General features: G+C 33.2%; 5 protein-coding genes across 9 annotated transcripts; 2 read left to right on the top strand and 3 right to left on the bottom strand.

The window, feature by feature from the left end:
* Window positions 1–6,236: 6,236 nt before the first annotated feature.
* On the bottom strand, window positions 6,237–8,615 carry LOC111306437 (F-box protein SKIP19-like). Its single transcript, XM_089750572.1, has 2 exons — window positions 7,994–8,615; window positions 6,237–7,413 (listed from the first exon to the last, which is right to left on the bottom strand). The coding sequence occupies exons 1-2, from the start codon at window positions 8,155–8,157 to the stop codon at window positions 6,834–6,836; spliced, it is 744 nt and encodes a 247-aa protein (XP_089606698.1). The 5' UTR covers window positions 8,158–8,615; the 3' UTR covers window positions 6,237–6,833.
* Window positions 8,616–10,543: 1,928 nt separating this feature from the next.
* LOC111306112 (cytochrome P450 94A1-like) lies at window positions 10,544–12,124 on the bottom strand. The gene has a single exon (XM_022904022.2). It carries the CDS (start codon window positions 11,610–11,612, stop codon window positions 10,584–10,586), a length of 1,029 nt encoding a protein of 342 aa, XP_022759757.2. The 5' UTR covers window positions 11,613–12,124; the 3' UTR covers window positions 10,544–10,583.
* Window positions 12,125–13,989: 1,865 nt separating this feature from the next.
* Window positions 13,990–19,162, bottom strand: LOC111305262 (putative myosin-binding protein 4). 4 transcript variants are annotated; one of them, XM_089749946.1, is made up of 4 exons: window positions 18,991–19,162; window positions 16,998–18,279; window positions 15,390–16,914; window positions 13,990–14,432 (listed from the first exon to the last, which is right to left on the bottom strand). In XM_089749946.1, the coding sequence occupies exons 2-3, from the start codon at window positions 18,145–18,147 to the stop codon at window positions 15,413–15,415; spliced, it is 2,652 nt and encodes an 883-aa protein (XP_089606072.1). In that variant the 5' UTR covers window positions 18,148–18,279; window positions 18,991–19,162; the 3' UTR covers window positions 13,990–14,432; window positions 15,390–15,412. The 4 variants fall into 4 exon arrangements, with proteins under 4 accessions (XP_089606072.1, XP_089606071.1, XP_089606073.1 ...); XM_089749948.1 differs by lacking the exon at window positions 13,990–14,432 and adding an exon at window positions 15,046–15,304; XM_089749945.1 differs by lacking the exon at window positions 18,991–19,162 and having other exon boundaries at window positions 13,996–14,432; window positions 16,998–18,569.
* Window positions 19,163–19,524: 362 nt separating this feature from the next.
* On the top strand, window positions 19,525–23,967 carry LOC111305265 (iron-sulfur protein required for NADH dehydrogenase, mitochondrial-like). Of its 2 annotated transcripts, XM_089749950.1 has the most exons (9): window positions 19,549–19,748; window positions 19,852–19,972; window positions 20,060–20,182; window positions 20,760–20,857; window positions 21,342–21,468; window positions 21,899–21,944; window positions 22,035–22,119; window positions 22,910–23,035; window positions 23,440–23,967. In XM_089749950.1, the coding sequence occupies exons 1-9, from the start codon at window positions 19,722–19,724 to the stop codon at window positions 23,581–23,583; spliced, it is 897 nt and encodes a 298-aa protein (XP_089606076.1). In that variant the 5' UTR covers window positions 19,549–19,721; the 3' UTR covers window positions 23,584–23,967. The 2 variants fall into 2 exon arrangements, with proteins under 2 accessions (XP_089606077.1, XP_089606076.1); XM_089749951.1 differs by lacking the exon at window positions 21,899–21,944 and having other exon boundaries at window positions 19,525–19,748; window positions 22,034–22,119.
* LOC111305263 (fructokinase-1-like) lies at window positions 23,558–27,343 on the top strand. Its single transcript, XM_089749949.1, has 6 exons — window positions 23,558–23,621; window positions 23,985–24,893; window positions 24,992–25,242; window positions 25,342–25,633; window positions 26,282–26,434; window positions 26,809–27,343. Exons 2-6 carry the CDS (start codon window positions 24,540–24,542, stop codon window positions 27,181–27,183), a joined length of 1,425 nt encoding a protein of 474 aa, XP_089606075.1. The 5' UTR covers window positions 23,558–23,621; window positions 23,985–24,539; the 3' UTR covers window positions 27,184–27,343.
* Window positions 27,344–27,784: the final 441 nt, after the last annotated feature.

Below are 27,784 nucleotides of genomic sequence, written 5' to 3'. Positions count from 1 at the left end.
TTCATGACAAACAAGAACCTTTATTCCATATATTTTTACAAAAGGAAAGTATTACAATTTCAACCTAAGAACTTTATCCAAATTTAATTCCTTAAGCTTTTTTTTTTTTAATAATTATCTTTTTTGCTACATAATAATTTTGAGCTACACAAGGGGATGTAATCCTTACCATCCTGCAAATACCACCCCACCCATATGAGAGATCTCCAAAATGTAGCTTCAAGTTTTAACTGATGGGAGCTTGGTTCAACAGATCATTATTCAATTGTAAAATAGAGTACATATGATCAAGGAGTAATAAGAGACCAAAGTAAAAGAATAATTACTTACGTATATCTATATATACGAATTATTCCAACCCAAGTTCAACAGAAACCACGAATGAAAGAAAAAAAGAAACTAAGAAAAGGATCGAAATATGGATTCAATAAAAATATAGCTTCAAATTTTTTTGGTTTGTTAGAGAATGGCGTAAAAAACGTGGGCATGCAGAGAAGTTCAATAATTACTTTGATGGTGGACAGTTGCGAGGTGTGGGGATGAATCCTTTTGGATTACAACCAATGGGAGGTACTGGGGAATGATCTGGAGGAAGCACCCGAGCCGCAGCAAATTGACAAGCAAAAATTAAGAGCAAAGCAATAGCAAACACTTTGAAAGTAGTACTGTGGATTATTGAGTTTGTGAAAAGGTGGGCCATTGTTGCTGATGGGAGAAAGGAGGAAGGAATTTAAGAAATATATTAGTATTTTTTAGGTTGAGTGGTTCGAAAACAAAAGCAGAAAAATGGGTTTAAATAGAGGAACTGATGATGAATGAACCAAGCAAGTAAAAGACCACGAAGGTAGCATGTAAATTAATTATTGGAATGAAAGTAAACAGTTTTAAAGACCAAATTGACCTGTAAATTTTGAAAAATGCTAAAGAAAATATACACTTACTTTAGGTAATTTAAAAGAAAATACTTGACCCGTTTTTTATAAGTTGAGAATTATAAAATATATAACTTTAATGTGGTTTTTATCATGTAGATTAGGTAACAATTTGATCGTAAACTTTGATGACTTTGACTCATTATTCAGATTATAAGAAGCTTTAGTTTACATTGTATATGTTTGCAATCTTCAAGTTTCAACCCATCGTAAGTGATTTGAGAGAAACGAAAAGGGAGTTTTTGCTTACAAAATACCACATGCCAAAAATAAAATTCAAAACCAAGAGAACTTGCTATCAGCAATGCTCCTCAACAGTAAGCATTACTTTATCCGGTTCACCAACTTTGAAGTTTGAGACATACCTGGTTCATCGCCTGTTTCTCTTGGATTTGGTTTGAAACTATGGCCAGAACCGACCATTTAAGGTAAAATGCGTTAACCGTTTACATTGTATATGTTTCTGTATAGTTTTTATTAAATCAATACAGTATTTTTGTAGCATGTTATATTAGGGATATCAATGAGACGAGTTTGGACTGGTTAGAACATTTTCATATCCATCTTTAGCTTTTTACGTTATATGCATCTCGGTATCCATATACAATAAATATTTAAATTTATCCTCATGTTCATTGCCATAAAAATTTAGTAGGTATGATAAATTCCTGTACATGTAACTTTTTAAAAAATAAAAACTAAATATTTTATAGGTTTTTTATTCTGCACCTACATGTAATTTTTTTATAAATATATATATTTTAAATAGAAATATATTTGATCTAACCTAATCTGTGAAAAGTTCAATATTGCAACACAATCAATAAACAATAAACCAAAGTGTTTTTTAGCGATAGAGAGAAGGAGATGCAAAGTAAGAATCGTTAGTTTTACCAAATATAAAATACTGCAAAATCATTTAACCCTGCAGGCTAATTTATCTAAAATAAAAAATTGTATTATTAAATAAAATTTTATTTATTAAATAAATAAAATACAAGTTGGAGTTTTATCTTTATTTTTAAAAAATTTTAAAACTATATCCATTCTTATTGGTATCTCCAAAATTTAATATTCATCTCATTTTAATATAGATAAAAAATTAAATCTTAATTTTGATACGACGCATGTTTAGATTTTATTCGTCCTTGCTTGGATAAATAAAAAATATATCATTTATCCAATAAAATAAAATCAGTTGTTGAAAAAGCAATCCAAAAACGTTATCGCTAAAGATACAGAGTTTGACTTGGTAAACTTGTTTAAATGCATACATCGTTAAAGTCAAACCTTTTTTAGGATGGCATATCAAAGTGAAAGCTTTCCCTATTTTCAAATGGTCAAAATTCCAACAAAGTGGCTGGCCATTCAAACAAACGCATTTCATTCAGAATCGTCATTTCTCTCAAATTCAACTTTTAATTTGCATTGCCTCCTCCGGCCCTCTGAAAAAGGACACAGAAATGTCAGATTACAGTGGTAGGCTTTTCTTCTTTTTTCCTTAATTTTAGCCAAAACAAATCTTGGCTTAAGTCTTATTAATCTCTATTTCTTTCTCAAAATTATTCATTTGTCTTGCTCTTTTTGTGTATAGAAAACAATAAGGTTTTCGGTTATAATTTTTAATCAATTACTGATGAAGCATATTAATTAAATTTTTTATAAAAAAAATTAAATAAATAATTATAGATATTAAAAGTTAAATTTATTTAAAAAATATTTTTAAAATAATTAAATTAATCAATTAAATTAAATTTTAAGTTCGATGATGTCTTAAATAGACTAAAGGTCACTTCGGATTCAAAAGGAGGGACAATTTGGAGCAGTGAGATGCATCTTTTGGTTTAAATCACGCTGATCACTCGTTTAGATTACCTTCGGTAAGGCATTGCACCGACCCATGTCTCCGGTAGCCAACTAGAGAGGTATAGTATCATGGGTTTAGACTTAAGTTTCGAAGGACTTGAGTATCTGCTTATTTGTCGTCTCAGATCAATTTATCTATTACGGTTCACACTTTTGTAAAGTAGACTAATTTGGGACACAGGATGAGTGGATGCTCGAGTCATGGAGTCGTACGAGTTAGAGCTTAAATATCGACTTGTAACAAGTGGTATCAGAGTCAACTCTAAACCGTTCAATCCATACCAAACGCCTCGAGGGAGGTAGATATGGTGGTCAACCTCCATGACGAAGGTATCACGAGGTTTGGTGAAAGAGAATGTCACGGATCTAAAAAAGAATCCAGAATCTTACGTTGGATATAAAAAGAAGGTCACTATGATATATAAAGGTTTACAGTACTTTTATTTTATGAAACATTTTTTATAGGACAAAATCATGAGGTCAGGAGACCAGAACGAATAATATCTTACAATAGTATGAATCGTGATAAATAAGTTGATTTGAAATTTCGAATGAGTGGATGTCCAGATCCTAAAATCGCGTAAATCAAAATTTAAGTCTCGATCCGTGATAATAACACTAGTGGACAACTGAGATTTTTTTTCTCAGTCTTGACCAAATACAATTGCCAATGCCTTCTTTTTTTTTTTTGTTAATTTAAAAAAAGTATGAAATTATTTGTTTTAATTTAATATAACATATAAATTTTATTATATAAGAAATTAATAAATAAATATAAATATTATTATTATATTATATTATTATTTTTATTAATAAAATTATTATTTGATATAAAAATAATTTAATATTTTTACTTATTTATTAATTTTATGATTAATTTATAAATTTTAAATAATATAAAAATTTTATTACATATAAAATTAATTTAATATCTTTAATCGTCATTTTTGTTTCACTATAATTTAACTTATCATTATCGTTACATTTAAATTCAAATATATATTTTCATAATTAATTTTAATTTTATTATTATAATAATTAATCTCATCTCTATTATTATTTTTAATTTCGTTAAAACCAATCTTATTATTCATTCAAATAAATCGTAATATGTTTTACACTCTTTTCAAGGAATGATGGAAATTAAGCAATAATAAGTTAATTAAACTGCTAGCATAACCAGCTATTACACTAATGAAAATATGCTTAATTAATTTGTAAAATTTAGTAAAAGTGTTTTAATAATAAGTCGAATATGCAAATTACAAAGGACTTTACATTGATTGATTTGAGTTTATCAATAATACTCGTAAAATAAATTGATGAGATAAACATCAAATTATAAAACCATTATTTTGTTTGAATAATATATATGGGCTTTCCTTTTCACTGGAATAATATTATATATGGTCATAGTTTATTACAACCTCTCAACAAATATTATTCAAATGTTTAAAGAAGATACAAATATCCACTCTCTCTCTCTCTCTCTTGTTATAGACTTTACCTTCCTTCAAAAAAGAAAAAAAATTATTCAAATGCCGTACTTTTATGCAAGAAAAACAATCATTTGAAAGGGAAAATTGAAAGTGACTCGATTACTAGGTCACTTTTTTTTTTTTTTAGAATTTGAAAAAAAGTTAAAAAAAAAGTAATAACAAGGAAAAAAAATATTTATATCTTTTCAAATAAATTTATTTTTAATTATTTCACGTGTATTTAAAAAACTATTCTTTCAAAACATATATATATATATATATATATTCTTTCTTTTAACCGACAATGTATGTGTTCCAAAATCTAATAAACTATTATCAAATTGCTTAGGTGCGAGACCAGAACTTTCTTACGAAAATGATTTCTATTTTCTAGCAATTTCAATTACCACCACCCGGCAACGAATTCTAGTTTTCTTTTACGTTACGCAAACGATAATAAATGATTTTGACCCAAAGCAATATAATAAATGATGATTACAATAAATATGTGTTTCCCTAAGTTTTTTTTTTTTTTTAAATTTTCGAACAGGATGTTTTGTAATCCTTTTTTTTTTAATTAAAATGTAATTTTTAACTTTATTTTTAAAAAATTTTATATTCGAGACAATTATCCGTAGATAAATACAATTACATAGTTATATTTCATAAAATTTAATTTTAAAAATTTTAAAATTAAATACACTTAATTTTAAAATTTTATTTTAAATTAATTTTTTATAAAATATTATTATATAATTTACTAATAATTTATAATATTATAAATTAACAACGCATAAACTATAAATTCTTCCTAAATAAAAAATGTTAAACAATTAAATTCCATATTAGTATTACATTCTGCTCTTTCTCTTCCACACCTCTATTTTTGTCTCCTTGGTAATTCTATGACTATATTAATTTCTTTCACTTTTTTTCTTTTGTCAACAAAAGAAAAAAAAACATTGGTTAAGGATGAACTAATAATGAGAGAACAAAACAAAAAATAATAATTTAGGGTCACTCATGATTGTGACTTCTGAATAATATTGGTTGCTAATCTTAACAAATTCAACAACAGGTGAAAATAAGTCTATTTTATTTGTATGAACGAAGAGATTATTTTCGTTAAAATTAATTATTATAATAATAAAAATAAAATTATTGATGAATATATATATTTGGATATAAATGTAGTAGTAATAATGACATAAATTACAATAAAAAAAAGATCATTAAAAATGTTAAACTAAAATTATATATAATAATAAAGTTTTAAATTATTTAATATTTATAAAATTATTAAATTAATTTATACCAAATTATAATTTTATTAATAATTAAACATTTATTAAAAATAATATACATCAAATAAATTTTTTATTATATCAAATTAACAAAAATATTTTACTATTTTAAATAAATGGTAACAAAAAAAATCTTTTTTGTAATTACACTATCATTTAAATGGTAAAAATGAAAAAAAAACAAAACAAAAAAGACAAAAAAGGTGGTCAACAGCTAAAAGCCACTAATCATGCCACACCACAAACGTCCAAATGAATGTCCAATGCCATTACATCAACTGATCTCACACCGACAATTCAATGGATTTCAAATTGAGCCCTAAAAATAATATCTCAAAAAATTTCAAATTAAGAAAGTAGTCATTAACTAGATTACTTGAATGATTCTCTCTCTTTCCAAGACTTTTTGGATGGTTATGAAAGAATGAAATCATCGTTCACCAAAGCATTTGTCTATTAACTCCGATCATAGAAGTGCTTTTCAAATTCTACTCTATAACGTTCCTCTTCTCTCCAACTTTTTGTTCTTTCTACTTTTTTGGTTGCAGTTTTTAATTTGCCCCTTCGTCTTATTTGCCGTAGTGTTAGTTTTTTTTTTTTTTAATAAAAAAAATCTGTTACGATGTGCTGACGTTTGGCATGCCATGAGGATCCTCCTTTCATCTCTTACTAGTCTAGATATTATCAACCCATGTTTTACAACTTATTAGGACTTGCATTTGATACAGAACTGGGCAAAATCGTTTTTAATAATATTATTCTTATGCATCAGTTTTAAATTTCCCAGCTCCTTACATAATTTATTCATTATATGATATACCTCAAAACAGAAATGATGACAACAACTGAAAACTTGATAGACATTTACCATGAAAAGGTCAGCATCCCTACACAAATAAAGCTGAATCTTAAAAAAAAAAACAGATATAACAATATCAAACGGATACGATAAAAACTTGTCCTTACACTCAGACAAACTAAATTCTCCTAGAAATAGATACTTAAAAAAGGATGGATAAGCATCAGAAATTAGCTCCAATAAAATGGCTCATCACCAAAAGACTGCAAGAGTAGAGTGTTTTGCTGCACCCAAACTTTTTAAATTTTACAAATGGGTCTGAGTTTCTGAAAATATCATATCGCTTAGCTTCAATCCTGTCTAAAACTGTCCAAAAGAACTTACTCTTAGGCCATCCGAAAATCCTTCACTTCAGCTTTTTCTCAAGATCCATCACCTCATCAATCATTACTGGCTATATAAGAAATGCATTAAAATCGGAATTATAACCATCAAAACCGTCATGATAATCATAATCAAAACTGAAGTCAAAAGAGGTATAGTCAATATTAGAATATCCAGAACCATGAATTTCTGCATTGAATTCAAAGTCATCAACTGAATCATTGGGCCATCTCAAAAGTTTGATCTGTTCAGCACATCTTCTCCCCATATCCCCTTTTAGATTAACATGGAAACAACTGCGCAGGTCAAGGGATTCAAGGTAACGGCACCCATCAAGAATGGCCCGCAAGCCATGATTTGTCAGATTATTTCCAACAAGTTGAAGGTGGCGCAATCCATGCATGTGTTCTCCAATAGCCAGTGCCTCCTTGTCATCCTGAAAAGCGGGGTCTCTGATCCCATCTCCATTAAATTTGAATGCTTTCAGAAGAGGGCAACAACGCCCAACAGCTTCTATAGCATCTTTGCCAGTATTACCAGAATAAATTTCAAGCTCTTCCAGCAATGGAAATTTTTTAGCTGCTTCACTCAATCCCTCATTTGAAATATCCCAGCAAGTTATAGGTCGAAGGCGTATGAGAATACTTGTTCTGCAAAAAACATCAAAATAAAACATGGTTGCTGTAGTCAGCAATCAAACTAATGAATAACCTTACAACTACTATAATAAAATAAACAAAGTGATAAACATTATAACTTTTCTATTATAAAGGGCACCTTAATTGAGAAAAGAGAATCTGAAGGATCTGTAAATAGACCAATCATGATTTTTGGGATATAACTACGAAAAAAGAATGATATAAAGGTTCGACGTTGTCACAAAGGCTATGAAAATCCAACTACAAAGAAGTATATATCCACATTGAAAGGGCCTAACCTCGAAATGCATTTCATAAATCTAATCCACATCAAACAGAAATCAATGCCTCACTGTTTTAGTCAATAGTATAACTGAACCTTCTTTTCCCAAATTCATGCAATTGAATAGTATTAAAGGTTTCCAAATAATCACCAATGATAGCATACAGATTACGAACATAAGTAAAAGAGAACCCATGGGATCACCGATTAACTACTACTGTTCATTAACCAAACCCAGCAAATTGATTACGCCAAACATTCAAGATTGACCATTAATCAGTGATATGATTATGAGGGAAATAGTATTACCTCTGAGTGATATAAGCGAGAAGCTCATCCGTACCAAAGTACTCAATATTGATATCGACCGAACAACCACAGCTGCGATCAATAGCGTGCCTGCAAATTTTCTCGAGATTATAGGGCATGGCATGTAAGTTACCAAGATTCCACATGTCGATGGATCGCCACATGGATGGATCCTTGCAGATGTTGCGCCATTGGGTGCATACTTTCTGAGCGCTCTCAATGATCTCTACGGCTCCTAGTCTCAACAGAATCGACGCCGTCACATCGCGTGGGAGCTCCAGCCAGTTTCAGGGACAATGGCTCTTTCGACGACTCGTATTCGCTTTCCGATCTCGTTTCGGTTTCAGTTTCAGTTTCAGTTTCAGATTCGGCATAATGGGATTCAGTGAAAATTTGAGCGTAAGAGAGAGTGCGGATTTTTTTTTTTAAAGGTTTGTGAATTGTGTGAGGGCAAGAATAGTGGAGTCAATATACCAAATTCTTTTAGAGTTTTGAATCGATTAAAATACGAACCACTTCAAAATAAATTACATTTTCGAAAATTTTTATTTTTAGAGATAGCAAATCTGAAATTCTGGGCGTAGTGACGCTTAGGCCTTAAAAAGTTCTCGGCTTTCCCTGTTGGTTTATCCCTTCTTTTGTTTTACACTAGTGGTATGGTCCTGCTTCGTTTGGGATTGTTTGATGTCAATCATTTTTCTATAATAGTAGCCGCAGCCCACTAAGCAAACAAATATAGATTTTTTTTATCATTTAAAAAAAAACCCTAAGTTAAAAATCAAATACTAATAAATACTCAGAAAGAAAATCAACTGAAAAAGTTGGATAAATAACCAAAAGGACTTATCAATGCAATGCTTACACTTTCTACTACATGCTAGCAAGAAAAAATTTGATGTTTTTCACAACAAGTTGAAAACAGAAATTTTAAATCATATAATGAAAACCCATAAAGAAAATCAACTGGCATAGTTGAAAAGCTAACACTTACCAATAGATCTCAATCAAAAAGTACAATTTTTTTAATGTTATTGAATAATCCAAGTTAAAAAATGAGTAGTACAAATCATATCAGTGAAAACCCAAAAAGAAAATCACCAGGTAAAGTAGAAAAGCTGACACCTACAATAGAACTCTGTGAAAAGAGACAAATCCTTAATGTTTTAGACTAAAAACCCGAAGTTAAAAATTTTGAGAGAAGTTCAAATCATTTTAAAGAAGACCCAGAAAGCAGAATCAATAGGATAGTTGAAAAGGAATGAAAAAAAAGGTTAGAGTGAGGGGTTATAAAAATTTAAAATTTGAGTCAAATAGAATAAAATTAAAATTTTTTTGTTTAATTCAGTTTAATTTATTAATTTATATATATTATTTTAATATAAAATTTTAATTTATTTAAGTAAATTTTGATATAAAATTATTATTTTATTTTATAAAATTTTAAAATATATATAAAAATTAAATATATATAATTTTATTCGATTTAGTTTTTTTAATTTTTTAATTTTTGATACAAAATTTCATCCAAACTTAACATATATATTTAATATTCAAAATTAATTCAAATAACTGAAAAACTTAATTTAAATCAAATTAAATATTATAATTTCAAATCACTTTCTTTTATTTTTTTTAATTTCTAACCTCTAGTTAGAGTTGAGCTGAAAGTAAAAAGAGGTACAAGAAGGAAAACAAAAAATCCTCAAAATAACCCTCCAAACTCTCATATCCCAAAGTCCACAAAACTCGCCAAAAGAATTGATATCATATATAGAGGGATTTAAAGATTCTTTTAATAGTACGAGTATAGATCCCATTCTACATATTTCTTTCTGAATATAGGTTTAGAGAATTTTGGTAGGAAGATTTTATGATGTTATTTTAAAAATAAATTTTTAAAATATTTAAATATAAAATTGACAACATAAATAATAAATTATAAAAAATAATATACATACATATAATTTATATACATGAAATATGTCTACGTAATAAAGCAAACACAATCAATCTAAGCACTAATTATAAGGCTTTACAACTTTATTTCAAAGTACCAACGATGCTATTACACGTCGAATTTAATTAAAAAAAATTATTTTATATATTATTTATATAATTTTTTTAATTTTAGAAGTAAAATTATTGTAATTATATATTTTTTAAATTAATTTTCCATCATTTTATCTTTATGTATTTTAATTCTAAAGTATTTAAATTAACATAAATTATTCAATATATTATTAGTATAAAATTTTAATTTTATAAGTATAATTAATAAGATTATAAATATTTTTTAGAACATAAAAGGGAAGTTCAGTAGATAAAGTTTTCTTTAGAAAAAAGATCGAATTTACTGCATACATCAAACTCAATAAATCCGATTCTCCCCCAAATCTCGCCTATAGTGAAAACTTTATGTACTAAATTATCTTTTTATATCTTAAATAAGATGTATTATCTTAATAATTACGCTTATAAAATTAAAAAATTATATTAATAATATATTTAATAAGTTATTTTAATTTAAATGTTTGGAGAACTAAGTAAAGATAAAATAATAAAAAATTAAATTCATTGCCCCCTGCTTTAGCTAATCGAAATTTCTCCTTTCCTCAATCCTGATTGGGAGGCCACCTTCCATCTTAGATGTCAGATAAGCAATAAACAACGGCTGAAACCCATCCTCCACCGTCGGCACCAGCTTGAACCGCCTTAGAACACCTGCCACCACCCTTTTCATCTGCAAGAACGCCATCTCCTTCCCCAAACAAATCCTGGGTCCTGCCTGGAACACTGGATAAGTATAAGGATCTCTCCCCACAAAGCTCCATTTCCCTCCCTCATCTCTCTCCAACCATCTCTCTGGTTTGAACTCTGCCCAATCTGATCCCCATACCTTCTCCATCCTTCCCATCGCGTAAGGATGATACGTCACTACCATTCCTTTCTTTACCACCGTCCCGTCCGGTAAAACATCGTCTTCCATTGCCAGTTTGCTGTCCACTGGGACTGGAGGGTACAGTCCCATGCACTCGCAGAGAGAAGCATGTGTGTAAACCATGTCTTTAACTTCCTCGAACACTGGCAAATTGGATTTCTCTTTGATTTCTTTGAGAATTTCCTTTTCAACTTCAGGGTGTTTGTATATTAACCAGAAAAACCATGTCAAAGCCGCGGATGTTGTGTCACGCCCAGCAAGTATGAAGCTGATGACTATATCCGTAGCGAAATTCTCGTCTGAATGGCCAGTGCTCATGAACCTTGATAAGAGATCAACGGATTCTAAACAGGATTTATCAGCTAGTTCCTGTTTCTTTTCTCTTACAATCTTCTTTGCGAAGTCACGGACTTGAGAGACTGCAATTTTGAGTCTTTTCTCCGATCCAACATTGAAAAATCGCTTGGTTTTCCAAGTTATAGTAAGAAAAGCGCGGAACCTTTCGCTACTTATGTTAGTAGCCTCTTCAAAAGCAACTGCAAACTGTGCCTGTGGTAAAGAAGGCAACAGACAGGCAGGGTCAAACCCAAAAGCGATCTTGCAAACGTTGTCAATAGCGAACCTCTGAAGAATCTCTTGCAAGTCAAGCACGGTCTTATCAACAGCAGCATCAGAAAACATCGGGATCAGACGGTCATGAAGCTCGGTATCAACAACAGTTTGTACAAATTTACGAAGAGACTTGGTGTTGAACTCGTGGCTGGAAACTTGTCTCTGGAACTTCCAAGACTACCCATCAACGTTGAAGATACCGTTGCCAAGAAAATCGAAGAGAACGCTCGTAGAGAAAGGGCCTTTTTGGTAGATGAAGAAGTGGGTCATGAGCATATGTTGGACATTGGCAGGGTTTGCAGTAAAGATCTGGCGAAAACCAAATAAGTGATGGAGAGTGAAAGTTGCAGAGGGACAGCTCTGGAGGATTTGTGTAATCCATTGCAGGCGGTTCTTTCGATTGGATTTGATGGCGAAAGAGGAACCGATTATTGGATAAGACTTGGGGAAAATGGAAGGAGGTGAGGGTGGTTTCTTGGATTTGGAGGTTTTTATGATGATTAAGATGAAAAATGGGAGAGCGAGGAGAATCCATGAGGTAAATAACTGAATAAACATCGTTCTATAATGTTTATGCTATCTTATCAAGGGGGGGGGGGGGGGGGGGGGCGCTTAGTAGGGGTTAGAATCTTATGTTATATAGACCAAAGCTATGAAAAAATTTGTGTCCCTCCATGACCTTAGGACATACGGCTAAAGTCAGTAACTATATTAAGAGACATGCATAAAAAAGTTAAAAAAATGAAAATGATCTAAACTAAACGTTTTAAGATTTTTTTGGCTCAATCCTAAATTGCATTTTTCAGTGACCACTCTCACCACGATGCTCTTCTAAGAAAGAGTCTTAGAAAAATCAAATATTTTTTGCGACTTAAATAATTTAAATGTTATTAATTTTTATGAAATTTAAAAATATTTAATATTAAAATTTAATTTTTTTTATGAAATTAAAGTTTCATCATTTTAAAATATCAAAAAATAAAAATCATAAAAAATATTTTTAAAATATAAAATAAAAGTTTTAAATGTTAAAAACATATTTTTGAGACAAAAAATAGTAAAAAAAAAAATGAGACGAATGTAATATTTATTTTGCAAACAGAACTCATGTAAAAAAATTTTTTTTTTACCAATACTTATTGAAAGTTGTTTAGATCAAGTTTTTGAGATTTTATAAAAAATAATTAAATTTAAAGACTCAAATCAATAAATTAACGTGAGTAATTATAGAATACATTTAATATCTTCCCTTCTCCAAATAAAAAAAAAATCAATAATTTGATAGCTGTTCATGAAAAAATCAAGAATAATATATAATTATCACAAATTTTGATTAATATTTATCGAATAATACCGTCAAGAAGTTTATCTCAATTCTTCTTTATTCTCGTGTCTTTAGTTTCCTTTTTAGGATTTGTTCGGTGAACTTCCTTACCAGTTCAACCTTTTTTTTTTTTTACTATTGGGGTTAATATGTTGTATTTGTACTAGACTTAGTTTTTTCAGAGTACTAATATGGCTGCATGTGTTTATCCAGAAAACAATGGGAGAAGAATCTGTTGACTAATCTAGGTTCTTAATTTTAATACCATCAAAAAATATATATATATATATATATAAAATGTTGACTAATTTGAATGCTTAATTTGTACTCAAGTAATAAAATTTTGGAAATAATTTAACTCTGATTTTATTTTTCCTAGGACTCCAGATACCATATTCACACTTTTTTTTTCTTCTTAATTTTTAAAATTTCATTCACACACATAAACAAAAAAAAAAATTATTTGTTTCACTGAATTTTCAAATTAAATAATTAAAATTGCTTAGGAGTATAAAAAAAGTAAAAGAATTACGATAAATTTTGTTATTATGCTTCAATTTAATTCAATTTTATCATTTACTTTTATTTTTTAAAATTTAAGAATTAAAAAATCTAATATCTTAAAAGAATTTTCTTGTCATTGGAAATGGGTCCCCAAAAACATGAAATTAGAGTGTACATATTCTTCCAGTATGTTTTAGTATTATCGAAAAGACTTAGAATATCAAAGCATTTAATTTACCAAGACGTGTTCTTGAAAGAGTTAATAATTTTTTTTTTAAAATTTGGTTGACCAAATTCCGATTCGCCCGCTCAAAACTACAGGATGTCGTTGCTAGGCCTTCCTATTGGACTATTATTGCATTAGAAAAAAGGTTTCAGGTTTTCTGGTTTGCCCTTCGGCTCAAGTAACATGTATGAACAAATCAAAATCATCCTAACCTTCAATTTTATGTCTTTTCTTCTGAATTTATCATTATTATCAAGGCCATGACTCAGGAGAGAACGACATTGATGTTATAAAGTAAGCAAAGTCGTCACATCACCAAACGGGCAAACACCAATATCACACGAAATTTCATAAACAGGGGAATGGAGGTAGGAGGCAGAGCCTTCAAGGAAGGGCTAAAAGAGGCAAAAATGAATTGCTCATTCAACTATTTATATTGGGGTTTTCTTGATTTACAATTGAAGTCGGATTGGCTACAAAAATTAGGAAGAAGTAAATGAGACTAAAAAAATCACCCACTTTACAACTTAGTCACACAGTGCTCCAGAAAAAAAAAAAAAAACCCACAAATGTAACCCCTGCCAATTGCCAACCAATAATAGAGAAAAGGAACGAGGAAATAATTACTTTTTATTGTTTTACTCCCATACCTGATCAAATGAGGTGGTGCCTAGTATGTAAAACATGATCTTGATAATGGCACATTTTCTTTCTAAGCTGAGTTATGACTTCTGACTTCTGAGTCCTGCAATCTTTGTATCATATTTCACGCTGATATACTTTATTTCCGCTTCCGGCTAGTTACCCTCAATCTGGGATGTATCTGAATTATATACTGTATGCATATACAGTGAATGATGAGTAAAGGACTAAAGCTATAGGATGTCACAGGAAGATAATTTGATAAATGCCGAAGAACACAGGATAAACTAAATAGAGTCAAGGCATGAAAACAGCTTGAGAATGGAGCATGTGATCGATGCCTTAGTTATTGGACACTTGACTTCCTAAAGAGAAAGACTTAATCAGGGTGATCGATCTACATCCTTCTTCATTGCCCTGGGGCTGTGGCTTGATCTCCTACGTACAAAATCTGAGGGACTGGCTCCTATGGGTATTCCCTTGGTCTAACTTGCATATGACGAAAGGGGAGTCAACGCGGCGTAAAGTGAAGATTGAGGGAAGTATAGAATAATTCTCTTCTAGACAACGAAAAAGGGACCAATACTTGTCAAGTCAGTACTACCATAAATACCCTCATTCATCTTTGTCACATAATACTTTTAAGATCTCAGAACAGATTTGGAAAATATTGTGAACATTTGAAGCACATTCAGACATGATAATACAAGCCCTACTTTCTTAGGGTTAAATCAGATACAGATACAGTCACTTCCAAGTATTTGTCAGTCACATATTTTCACTGCTTCCTATCTTCTATTCTTAATCCTCTAAAAATCAGATTCCACATTTCTGGCATTATTCTTGGTTAACCCGATTACATATGCAGATCCATGAATATACAGCACTTGTTTTTACAGAAGCAAAAAGAAATGATCAGCTTGAGGTGGTAACAATTAACATAAAACTAGACAAACAAGGAGCATAGTTAATTCATTGAGAGACACAAGAGCAATTTCCAGCGTCAATCAGTCAAGACATGCAACAAGTTTATACTGAGTGTGCAGAATCTCCATCAAGAGGTGCCTATTTATTAAGAAAGACATTTTTTAGTTAATATGTCAAGTAAAAGAAGTAAGTTTAATTGGACCTATATCTTTAGAATGCTTACCTTTGTAATGATACACATAAAGCTCATGAAACAGACATGTTCCTGCTCCTTATCCCAAGTTTCCTTAATTCTCGTAACTGATGAAGTATCTCTTGAATAAAAAGCAGCCCCTCATTTCCATCTTGAAGAGAATTTAGAGATTGCTCAAGAAAAGTACAGTCAGTCTCAAGCGCTTCCAACCTCTCATTAAGGTCTGAAATTTCATTTTCAAGAGCAGCAAAACCAGTCTCTGTACAATCCACAGAACCCTTCTGCCCATTGGAAACCTTATGACCATTTGCTTTTCTAATCACTTGATCTCTTCTTATTGAAGTACAAGGAGCAGTTACATTTGACATTGATGAAGCTTTCCGCACTGGTAAATCATTACCTTCCACCTGACAAGTTACTTGCTTATCCTTTTCATCAAGGAACTCTAGCTGATGTTGGCCTCCGTCTACTGCTTCATCAAAGTATTCACCCGAAATGTATGGCGAAGTCCCATGATGAGCAAGCTTGTTAAGTTTCCTCTTCAAATTTTGAAGGCATTGAGAGATGTACAACTTCTCATCTTCAACTTCCGACCATGCAGATATGACTACAGGATTATCGTTGGCTTCAGAAGCCTCAGGAAACATTGTTTTTGAGGGAAATTTTAAATCATCTTTTATGCAGGTTATGCTTGTATTCTCCACAAAAACATGTTCCTTCTTTAAGTTGATGCTTGCGTCAGGTACAGTTTCTACGAGTATTTCATCTGGGAAGTTTAATCTGTAATATTCAAGCTCTGCTTCCAGATCTTGTAGTTCTTTCTCCTTTTCAGCCAGAAGGTCATTAGCTTTCTCCAGGGCATCTACATCGTATTCTGCTTGCTCTTCCATCATCCTTAGGTACTGCAGAGCCTCCATGTGAAGAGCTGCCTTCTCTTCTTGCAACCTTGTAATCATAGCCATTGCCTCGTTGGCAGCAATTGCAGAAGCACTTCGTTCTTCCTCTAGTTCCTTGTATAATGCATTCATGCACTTCCGATCGTACTCAACTTGCCGCTTCAGCCTATCAACCAGATTTTCACCTTCAATTTCATTGACACTGCTTCCGTCCAAAGATTCAAGGCCAGCAGATTCACTTCTTTCCATAAAGACTAGATTCTGAAGATTCTGAACCTCATCAGAGTTGGATTCATTAGTTCTCTGCAATTCAACATAATGACCTCGTAAGTTAGGACTTAAATTGTTCAATGATAAGTGAATCCCTTGTCCAGAAGAATTCTGCGCCGCCAATGACTTAAGATCTTCATTAACTCCATTATTGTATGTCAGCATAGGTTGTTTCATAACAAAGTCAGATAAGCATTTTTCTTCACCACAGACAGATAACACATGCACAGCACTCCTATCCCCATAAATTGAACTTACGGTGGCAGTATCATCTACAACTCGATCATTTTTGAAACCAGCTCCAGTTGATGTGCATATCAACTTCGAAATTTCATCATTCTTGTTGATAGAAAGATTTTCACTTTTACTTGCTTCGAAAACATCTGCCACTGCAAACCGTTTCTGATATTAAGTTTTATAAGATAAAACCTATAGAAACATACAGAGAGAGAGAGAGAGAGAGAGAACTTACACTTTTCTGACGATGCTTTAAGAGGAACTTCCTTAACATCAATCGAAGGGGGAGTATCAACCAGAGAAACAAGATCAGACAGTAACGAAGCACTGAGGCTTGGAACTTCCACAACACAGGGTGATGGAAGATTATCATCTAGAGAAACAAGCTCAGGCAGTGAAGAAGGATTGGTCTTCGGATCAGCCAGCTGCTCTTTAAGTTCACAGACATCATTCTCACTGGGGAGATCTGGAGCCAAACATCTAACATCATGGGGTTCATTAGCATCAGGCTGTTTTGTCGTAGCCAAATTGTTGTAAAGTCTTTTAGGTGCCTTTTCAGGTGCAGAGTGAAGTACAGATTCTATCGTATTCTCATTTACATCGTGAACTATACTATTTCCATCCTCATCATCAGAAGATGGAACCTCAGACTCTGATCCAGAAGTGATCTTCAGCTCATTGTATCCTACATAAGACAAGGGATCAAATCCAGTTTTTCCAAGAAGATGAGATGCTGCCGGTGCAGAAAACTTATCCCCTATCTTTTTCAAGCCATTTGTACAACTTAAGCGACATGGCAAAGAAATGTTTGGCTTCGCATCCACAATGCCAGGTGATTTTAGGGGAAGTAGTCTATGGGCATTTGGTCTTGGAATCCAAGGTTTATTACAACAGAGACACAGCCTTGTGCATTTAGAAGCAGGAGCAAGATACCTGTTGAAAAATGAGCTATGGGAACCGCAATTTCCAAAACCTGCGGGATCAAAACCCAATTTTCCTAAAAAGAGCCTCTGTATATCTGAGTTGGATTTATTTTCCTCAACATGTGATGAGAGACAATTCTCGCACATACCACGACCATCAACAAGCTTGCCATGATCGTTGCAGGGAAGCAACGATGACATCTCTGATCTATGATTACTGCAAAGTAGATTCCAATAAAATCCAGGTTTTTCATTTCCGAAAACATGATCAAGCCGAGAGCATAAAATGCAAGGTATTTGCAATTCACAGTAACGAGCGAATCTTGTGAGCAGGTAAGACAAGGCGGCATCAATAAACAGCAGAAAAATCAGAAACCATTCACAAGCAGCAAACTTTAGGACTGTTGGAAACCCCTTCAAATTACTTTGTTCTTTGGGAGATGAAGTAGCATTTGCAGCCATTTCCACAAGTGCTCTAGGATACCATTAGGTTCAGAACTGGATGAATACCAAAAAGCCTTAATTGATGCATAAAGTAATTCTTAACCTTGCAACGCAAAGCTGAGAATCCCATCCCCAATTCAATGAGGCAAGCTTCCATTACACGATAAAAGAAACAATCAACCAAGTCAGCGATAGCCCGCATGAAAGTAAATTAATGTAGAGCTAAGCAAACTTTCCAAGCTAACAACAAAGCATTAAGGTATTAAAATAAATAAATAAATAACGCATGCACAGACTCCCATGCACAAACAACATCTCCAAGACAGTGTTTTTCTCTTTGATTCATTTGACACGAATAAAGGTAATTATAACAAAATAAAAAAAATTCTTAAAATGTAGAATTTGCGACCAGAGGAAACCCTCTTAGACAATAGCAATTTAGTGAAATTCTTAAAAACCTTCGAAGGTTAAATAAAGGAAGAAAAAAAATGTGAATTTCATGATAACAAATAATTAAAGAAGACCTGTTGACAGTTTAGAATTGAATCAGATAGGACAATGTAACCAACCGTCCAGAGTAATGATTATGATCAACCAACAATGACAGCTTTCCAATTAAATTGAAATGATTAGAAAATAAATAAATAAATTGAAATCAAAGACCTAAGACCTAACCCATTAATGTAATAAAAAACCCCACACAAAATGAAAAAAAACCATATTATCAGATCCATTGAGACGGTCAAAACAAGGCCTGGAAAAGCCTCATAATTGATCACCCAACATTAAGAACATTAAGAACAATTCTCAAAATGAAGTTCTAAATACCTTAAACCAACTGTTAATTGAGATGAAGAATACCTTATGTTAATTGAGATGAACGATGAAGAAGAAGAAACGAAGGCAATGGAAAGTACTTTTGTTCGGGTAAAGGGCTGACCGTTGAAACCAACTGTTGTTGATTTGTTTGGTTGCCAAATAAAGGAAAGATTTAAAATTTTACTTTTGATTTGGTCACAACAAGCTTTCGCCCAATCATATATAAAACCAAAACTTTGCCTTTATTCTTTTTTTGCCTTTGTTTTACCCTATTATTAGTATTATACATTATATGCAGTGGATGGTTACATAGGGATAATATATTTTTTTAACATAAAGTTTGAGAATTGTAATAATTTAACATGAGAAATTGTCGCAGAAATTTGAATTTATAGAAAAACGAAGAAGATTTGGTATATTAATTTGGATAAGGGCCGAGCTAAGGCAGGCCCGACTGCCACAAATTATGACGTGTAGATGTTAAGCTGGCGTACCCACCAAGTGCAATGCAGGCCGCCCACACAGGCCATGGCCTTTCTAATCGGCTATTCGCCCCGTCCAGGTATACGGTACTGTGCAGAACCCCTCACCTTCGTTTTTATGAGCACTTCCCAGCACTCCCCGCTCTTTGCTGCCTGATGTGGGACAACCAAGTAACCCTAAAGACAATAAACCCGACATATCTCAAGAAAGATGGATTTTTTGCTATTACTAATTGTTTTACAGACTCGTCAACTGCTAGTTAGGACTTCAACTTGTGGGTTTATTTCCTAATGAAGGACTTCTGGCGACTCTTTGCTGTAAGTTAAAGGCTTTTGTGCTTTACAATATGGCTTTTTTCTGGTTTCATTTTAAAGCTTCAAATTTTGGGTTGATTCAAATATGGTTTTTTTTTTTTGGCAGAGGCTTGGGGGTATCAGGAGTTATTCAGTGTTAAGCAATGATCAGCTAAGAATTAATGGGGTTAAAGATGTGATTGCCGTTGCTTCTGGTAAAGGCGGTGTTGGCAAGTCTACCACTGCAGGTAATCTATTCTTTTCAGATTCATGAGTTAGGAATACCATTTTCTAGGGATATTTATTCATGTTAGTTGAGTATGCGATCTTTGCAGTTAATTTAGCGGTTGCACTAGCTATCAAGTGCCGATTGAAGGTGGGCTTGCTTGATGCTGATGTGTATGGACCATCTGTTCCAACCATGATGAACATCCACCAAAAGCCTGAAGTTACTAGAGGTAGTATTCTATCTTCCAAGACATAGTCTTTTAGTCAATGGTAGAAAATGTTCTATTTGTATATCAATTCATTTTCCATTTAGTTGCAACAGGTATGAAGTAATTAAAAGTGTTATATGATGGTGCTTTAATGGGTTTCATTGAATATTTCTGTTATATATGAAATCTCATACGTTTGGTTCGGTCTTATGTAATCAACTAATAAATGGTTGAAGTTCATTTCTTATATTTGTTTAGTTAGTTTAATAAGCGTGGGATGGATGCATACTTGAATCATGAATATGGTCTTTACACAATCTCATAAAGAGGGATTAACAGCAGAATTTTAGCTGGATGAATTTACTCCAATCCCTCTCGCTTTCTGCCTATCACTTATTTGGGAGATTGAGTTCATCTTCTTGACACTTTCTTTTACTAGTGCATTTTTATCCTTTAATATCCTTTCGCAAGCATCCTCTTGGAATTGCAGCTGATACAGAGTTTTTGCCTATTGTTCTTCTGGATGGTTTACCATCATTCTTACTTTTTTGTGAGCTATGTTTTTAAAACTCTCACCATTTCTCTCACACACACGCAGATATGAAGATGATTCCTATTGAGAACTATGGAGTGAAGTGTATGTCTATGGGATTTCTGGTGGATAAGGATGCACCAATCGTGTGGAGAGGCCCCATGGTATTTTACGCTATCTAATTTCTCTGCTTTTATTTTTCTTTCATTCTTTCTGGAACATATATCTCTTTTATTATAGCTTCTGTGTACAAGGTGGCTTCATTTTAAGAATCTAGTTGTCCATCTATGCCAGCTTAAATTCAGTTGAACCTCTTAAATTTTAGATTGAACCTTAGTTGAGATTTGTCCCCTATTTTATTTAACCTAGATATTGTGTTATAAGTCACAATAGCTTCATTTGAGAGATTTTCCTGCAACTTGAAATTTGTGTCTCAATCCTTTGCATTTCACGTGTCTTGTTTCTAATAACATCTGCAACCCATAACCAAAAAAAAAAAAAAAAAATCTACAATGCGCGTAATATGTATTATCTGTCTAACTAATGCATCCTCCCATATTTAGAATATTGCATGTTAAAATATTTTAAACATTTTTCTCACATTCTTAAATTTACATTGCATTTTGTAAGTGCTTAAGATTCTTTCAGGTGATGAGTGCTCTTCAGAAAATGTCAAAGGAAGTTGAATGGGGGGGTCTTGATATTCTTGTGGTGGATATGCCCCCTGGCACAGGTGATGCACAACTAACTATGTCCCAGAAGCTTCAGTTGTCAGGTATATAATTAACTTTAGTATTTTGTTTTCTTTCTTCATTCTTTTTTTTTTCCTATTAGGAAAAGGGTCATTTGGTGCTATGCTTGAAAATTGGCTTCTTATCAAGAGTGATATGACTTTGGACTTGTCATAGTACCTCTAAGGCTTCATAGGTGTTCACTAAGATCACTTAGATAATTGTGCCTGTATTATGCTTTTGGATGATCTCCTCAATAAAGTTGGAATAAATTTGACATCACAATAACTTGAATGACAAAAGTTACTTGTTACTATTGGGCATAAGCTTTTTCCCATTTCTTTCTTGTGGGGATAAGTAGGTAGGTGGGGATATTGAAGGCTGAAATTATGATTTCTTTTATTTTCTAAGGTCTAGTTTCGGAAGGATAACTTTATGTTAATTACCCTCTCCCCCGAACTTTCTTCCTTCCAGGCCAACCACCAATATTCCCAAAGGGGGAAAAGAAAGGAAATGGAGGAAAGCATTTATTCACTTCCCTTTTCTGATATATTCTTTTAATTGAAAAAATCATGTTTGATGGTTTCTTATCAGTGTTGGCTTTTTTAGGTGCTTTAATAGTTTCAACCCCACAAGATGTTGCATTGATTGATGCTCGTAGAGGAGTTAGAATGTTCTCTAAAGTTCAAGTTCCTGTAAGTCGTATTTTCTGCATGCATACTTGCCTGCAAAGCTTGTTGAGAATTGTTTATGGTGCCCAAATTTGATATTGTTATTTTGCTCTCAATTGCATGTGATATTTTGTATTTAATTGTCTGTTAAACTTTCTCTCTCTAATGGTGGAGTTAATAAAATTTAACAACAATTACTTAGTAGTTTAAGTTATAAAGCAGTATGTAGGTTAGAAACGTCACTGCCTACAGTGAAAGATTGTGGTTTTATGGCATGAACATCAAAAAGGAACTGCTTCAAAACAAGCCATGACCACATTAAGTGTATGCACTAAGCTTTTTGGGCATGTGGACGTTGTTGTTGCATGTGCCCCTTTCATCTAACTCCTTATGGTGCTGCGGCTGCACTATAATAGTATTCTGTATTACTGGAAATTTTGTGAATACTACCTACTTCCCTTTAATAAAATTTAACAACAATTACTTAGTAGTTTAAGTTATAAAGCAGTATGTAGGTTAGAAACGTCACTGCCTACAGTGAAAGATTGTGGTTTTATGGCATGAACATCAAAAAGGAACTGCTTCAAAACAAGCCATGACCACATTAAGTGTATGCACTAAGCTTTTTGGGCATGTGGACGTTGTTGTTGCATGTGCCTCTTTCATCTAACTCCTTATGGTGCTGCGGCTGCACTATAATAGTATTCTGTATTACTGGAAATTTTGTGAATAGAAACTCTGCCCTACCTACTTCCCTGAGTTTAATTTGCCCTCTTTCTCTCTTGATGGTTTTGAATTCTGTCTGCTTTTATAGATTTTGGGATTAATAGAAAACATGAGCTGCTTCAAGTGTCCACACTGTGGTGAACCTTCATTCATTTTTGGTGTGGGTGGAGCTCGTAGAACAGCTGCTGAGATGGGTTTGCAACTTGTTGCTGAGGTAAGTTGTTGATTTGTGATTAAGATTAAAGGTTGTCAACCTGTTTTAGCTGGTCGCTATGATGGGTAGTTCATATATTTTGTTGTCTTCATGATTAGGTAAATGTTCCCAGCAACATATGCTTTTCCCATCTTCAGGGTTGTCAGAAGAGGCTGATAATGAATGATAATTTGAAATTTTATTTGTAAATGGATGGAAGTCAAACCACAATAGTTAGGGAGGAGGGTGTTATCAACATTATTGCTTAATAACAATTTGAGGAAAATAAAAGGATTTTTGTGCTTTTTACTAGCTTGTAGTTGATTGAGGACTTTCCTTGGCCTTCTTGATAGCTAAATGTTTATCGTAAAGTAGCTGCTTATATATCCAAAGCTGCAATTATATATGACCTGTTGCTGTCTCAGATACCCATTGAAGTCGACATAAGGAAAGGTTGTGATGAAGGCATACCTATAGTGGTATCAGCACCTGATTCTGTTGTCTCCAAAGCTTACTGTGATGTAGCTCAAAATGTTGTCATGAGACTTGAGGAGTTGGCAAAGTTATGAAAACCATCTCAAGAGACTGACTAGCAGAGTTTACTCAGGTAAACCACCTCAATTCCCATGGTTTCTTGCCTATGGTTACTTGGTGGTGCTTTTGAGGTTCATCCTGATACCAAGAATTTCAGTTTGAACTTTGTCGGTCTTGAGATGACTAATTGACTATCAAGTGTATGGAAGCATACTAGTAACGAAACTAGTTTTTAAAGAATTACACACTAGACCAGTTTATCTTTTACGCAGGCGATGAAAATGTCAAGCCCTTGTCATCTGGTCAATTTGTCATGTATACCAGACACAATTTCTTCATTGTTTCTTGTAGTTGTGCTATTTTCAAAGTAGCTGATTCAAAGTTTTGAAATTAATCTGAGAACCTTACAATCAGAAACATCGGTTGGGACTTGCAGAATTTTGTGTACTTGAGCTTTGAATTGGACAAATAGGCAAAGTTGGTGTTGTAGAAATTGATGACAGGTTCAAAAAAGCAGTCCACTCTTGACTTGAATCGTCATCCTCACCTAATGTGAGCATATATATCCTATGATGGTGGCCACTCTGCCAAAGAAAATTACCGTTTGCTACATATATTCTTGTAAGGGCGTTTGAGATTTTGACATTAGGGGATAAGCTGTTGGAAAAACCATTAGTAATGGCGGAGTTATGAAAATGAATTGATCATTGAATTCACACTACCAAGAACCAACCATCTTTGAATGCAAACTTGATTTATTATTCGGTGGTAAAAGGATGGATGAAAATTTCCACAGACTACAGTGAATCCCATACTTGAAAACCGAAATTTAACCATAACGTCAACTTGAAAGGCTTAGAAACTCACAATTTCAACTTGACTTTGGGAGAAGGAGAGAGAAAGGAAAATTCTTCTTCATCCATACATTTATTCTAAGCTACCATTATTCTTTAATTTTTCTTTAACTCGTTTTTACTACTCGGTCAGCTGAATGCATCATCAATCCATAGCCTTAAAAACCCCCCAATTCCCTTTCCTTCCCCACCTTGACCCTCCTGAGCCTAACCCTTCTCGCCTCCTCTTCCCCCTCGTCCCAAACACCGTCACCAACTCTCCTTGCTCTGCCTTCAGCTGCCGGGTTTTCCATATGCCAGTTTCCAATCACCCCCCTCGATCTCTTCTCTCCTCCGACGCCACCAAACCATCCTCGGTCAAAACCGACGATGTCGCCGCTCTCGGCAACCTCTGCGTCGATATTGTCATCAATGTTCCCAAATTACCCCCGCCTTCGGCGGACGCTCGCAAAGCCTTCATGGATCAGTTATCCTCTTCTCCTCCCGATAAGGTAAAAAGAATGTCACTCTTTTTAAAATGGGTTTTTTCTAATTTATTGGGTTCTATGGAAAAAGATCTAATTTTTATCTATGGGTGTTTGGGTTACAGCAATATTGGGAAGCTGGTGGAAACTGTAATATGGCTATAGCAGCTGCAAGGCTGGGACTTAACTGTATTACAATAGGTCATGTTGGTAATGAAATTTATGGGAAGTTTCTTCTAGATGTGCTTCATGATGAAGGAATTGGTATGGTTGGACTGAGTGACCAAACTGATGTTGTTAACAGTCCTAGTGCTTCTTATGAAACCCTCTTATGCTGGGTGCTTGTTGACCCTTTACAAGAACATGGCTTTTGCAGGTAAAAAAGAAGCTTTCTTTTCTTTGTGTTTCAATAGAGGTCTCCAATTTTGGTTGAGAAAATGGTGTGCTAAATTTTTATATGTTTTTGTTTTATCAGTCGGGCAGATTTTAGTAAGGAGCCTGCATTTAGCTGGATAAGTACACTTTCTGAAGAAGTAAAGAGCGCAATTAAACGATCGAGAATCCTGTTTTGTAATGGTTATAACTTTGATGAGTTTTCCCCTGGTGTGTTAATCTCAGCTGTGGAGTATGCGGTTGAAGTTGGTACATCGGTGTTTTTTGATCCGGGGCCACGTGGGAAGAGTATTTTATGTGGAACTGTCGAAGAGCAAAAAGCACTTACGCAATTCTTGAGGATGAGTGATGTCCTTCTCCTGACATCTGATGAGGTTCGTTGCATTGCTTTTCACAGAATCAATGGACTTTTTTATTCTGTTTTTCTTTTTCTCTGTTTGTGGTGTGCTTCTATATCTATGCCCAGTGCTGTCATATCTCATTTTGATATTATTCTAATCATTTTAACTTTATGAAGTTGATCTCCTTCTCTTTCAATATGCCTTGTCTTGCAGCAATTTTTAATTTTTGGTGACTTAGTTCTCTTTTTGTCGTCTGAGCATCTTCAATTTCTACCTGTCAGTCCTCTTCCTAGTATACCTGTTTTGATTCATGCCTGAATCATCTCAACTTTCTTCTAATTGCTGGGAATGATTGTTCCTTTGTTGCTTAGTTCTTTAGCTGAACCATCAATGCTAGAATATTTGTCATCTGACAAAATTACTGAATTCTATATTTCATTCACTGATACATATTGATATTGTCAATATTTCTTTGCCTGAAAACGCACAAGTTTTTTTAGATTATCGGGCATCGGTCCTCATCCTTCTATAAATATTAAATATGCCTGCAACAATGGAGGTTTGTGTCGCTGTAGGAAGTATTCAGCCTCTTATGGTATTTGATGTGAATTACATCTTTTTATCTAGTAACTTTATTGGCTGTTTACCTAATGAGTTATACTTACATTAATGAACCTCTAGGCTGAATTATTGACTGGCATAGCAAACCCGATACTAGCGGGGCAAGAGTTGCTGAGGAAAGGAGTCCGCACTAACTGGGTGGTTGTGAAGATGGGCCCAAATGGTTCAATTCTGATAACCACGTCAAGTATTACTTGTGCACCTGCATTTAAGGTGAGTTATAGCCTTAGCTTTGTTGTATATCCAGAAAAATGGAAGGTTGTAATTATTAGGTGAATGCTATTTTATGGCAATTCCTTGAATATCTTTTCACTTTGCTTTAAGCTAGGACTTCTTTCTGATTCTTGAAAATGTATTCTATTACTCATGTATACTGTAACATATATATTGCAAAAGTTTCAGGTACATCTGACACATCTGCATGTTTCTCTTAGTAATCTAGCACTTTCAACATCTACTTGTCCTTAAAATATGAAGCCTATTGTCAGAAAATTTTCATTTGTACGGTATGTGAAGAAGTTACATCCGACCATTCTTTTGAATTTGGTCATGCTAACCTATACGAATTCTTTCAAATATTTGATTAGGTGAAAGTCATTGACACTGTCGGGTGTGGAGATAGTTTTGTTGCTGCTATTGCATTTGGTTTTATACATAACATTCCCTTGGTTACTACATTAGCGTTTGCAAATGCTGTGGGTGCTGCTACTGCCATGGGTTGTGGCGCTGGTAGGAACGTAGCAACATTGAGGCAAGTGGTAGAACTCATGGAAGCACCTGACCTCAACGAGGATGATGAATTTTGGAGTGAGCTACTAGGTGAACATTTGGACTCACAAGAGGTTACTTTTCTCTCAAAAATGGTTTTAAATGGAAGCAATGGCAGGATAAATGGTGTTGCGGTTTCTGAATTGCTGCCTAAGCTTAAATCTAGTCAATTAGAGGGAACGCGATCATCTTGATGGATTAAAACAGAAATTAGATTCTCAGCAATGTTTAAGTAAACATTGCAATTCCTTGTATGAATTCACCCCTCTGCAATGCACAACAAGTTTATGATTGAGATCAGACTGATGTAATAACTAGAAGAAGATTAAGTCAGAAATAAATGACATTGCATAATTTCCAGTTTATGAGCATTTTTGGCGACAATCATGCCTTGATAGATTTTTGCAAGCCTGAGAGCAGCTTTTTCATAACTATGTAAAGATGTTTGTTTGTTTACTTTTTTTTCTTTTTCTAATTTTCATGCAATCTTCGAAAAGATTGCTTCCTTAAACAAGTACACGCCGTCTCGTGTTTATTTGTGTTAGGATTTTGCATTAAGGTTATGAAAGTTGTGCTTATGCTGTCAGAATATTAGACTTTTGTTTTAGTGGTCTGACAGTTTCAAATACTAAAAAAAATATGAAAAAAATTATTCGAATTATTAAACCATTGGTTAATAATTTCATTTTATGTGATGTAGCATAGCATATAAAATTTTCCTAACAATAAATCCGGACAATGCACCATTTCTTTTGCCTCTATTAATTAAAAGATTTACCATAGGGATGTTATTGG

The sequence above is a fragment of the Durio zibethinus genome, chromosome 21, assembly GCF_047325235.1.
Source record: "Durio zibethinus cultivar Kanyao isolate XHJ-2024 chromosome 21, ASM4732523v1, whole genome shotgun sequence".
Taxonomy (NCBI): Eukaryota; Viridiplantae; Streptophyta; class Magnoliopsida; order Malvales; family Malvaceae; genus Durio; species Durio zibethinus.
This window is presented reverse-complemented; position numbering and strand designations above follow the sequence as displayed.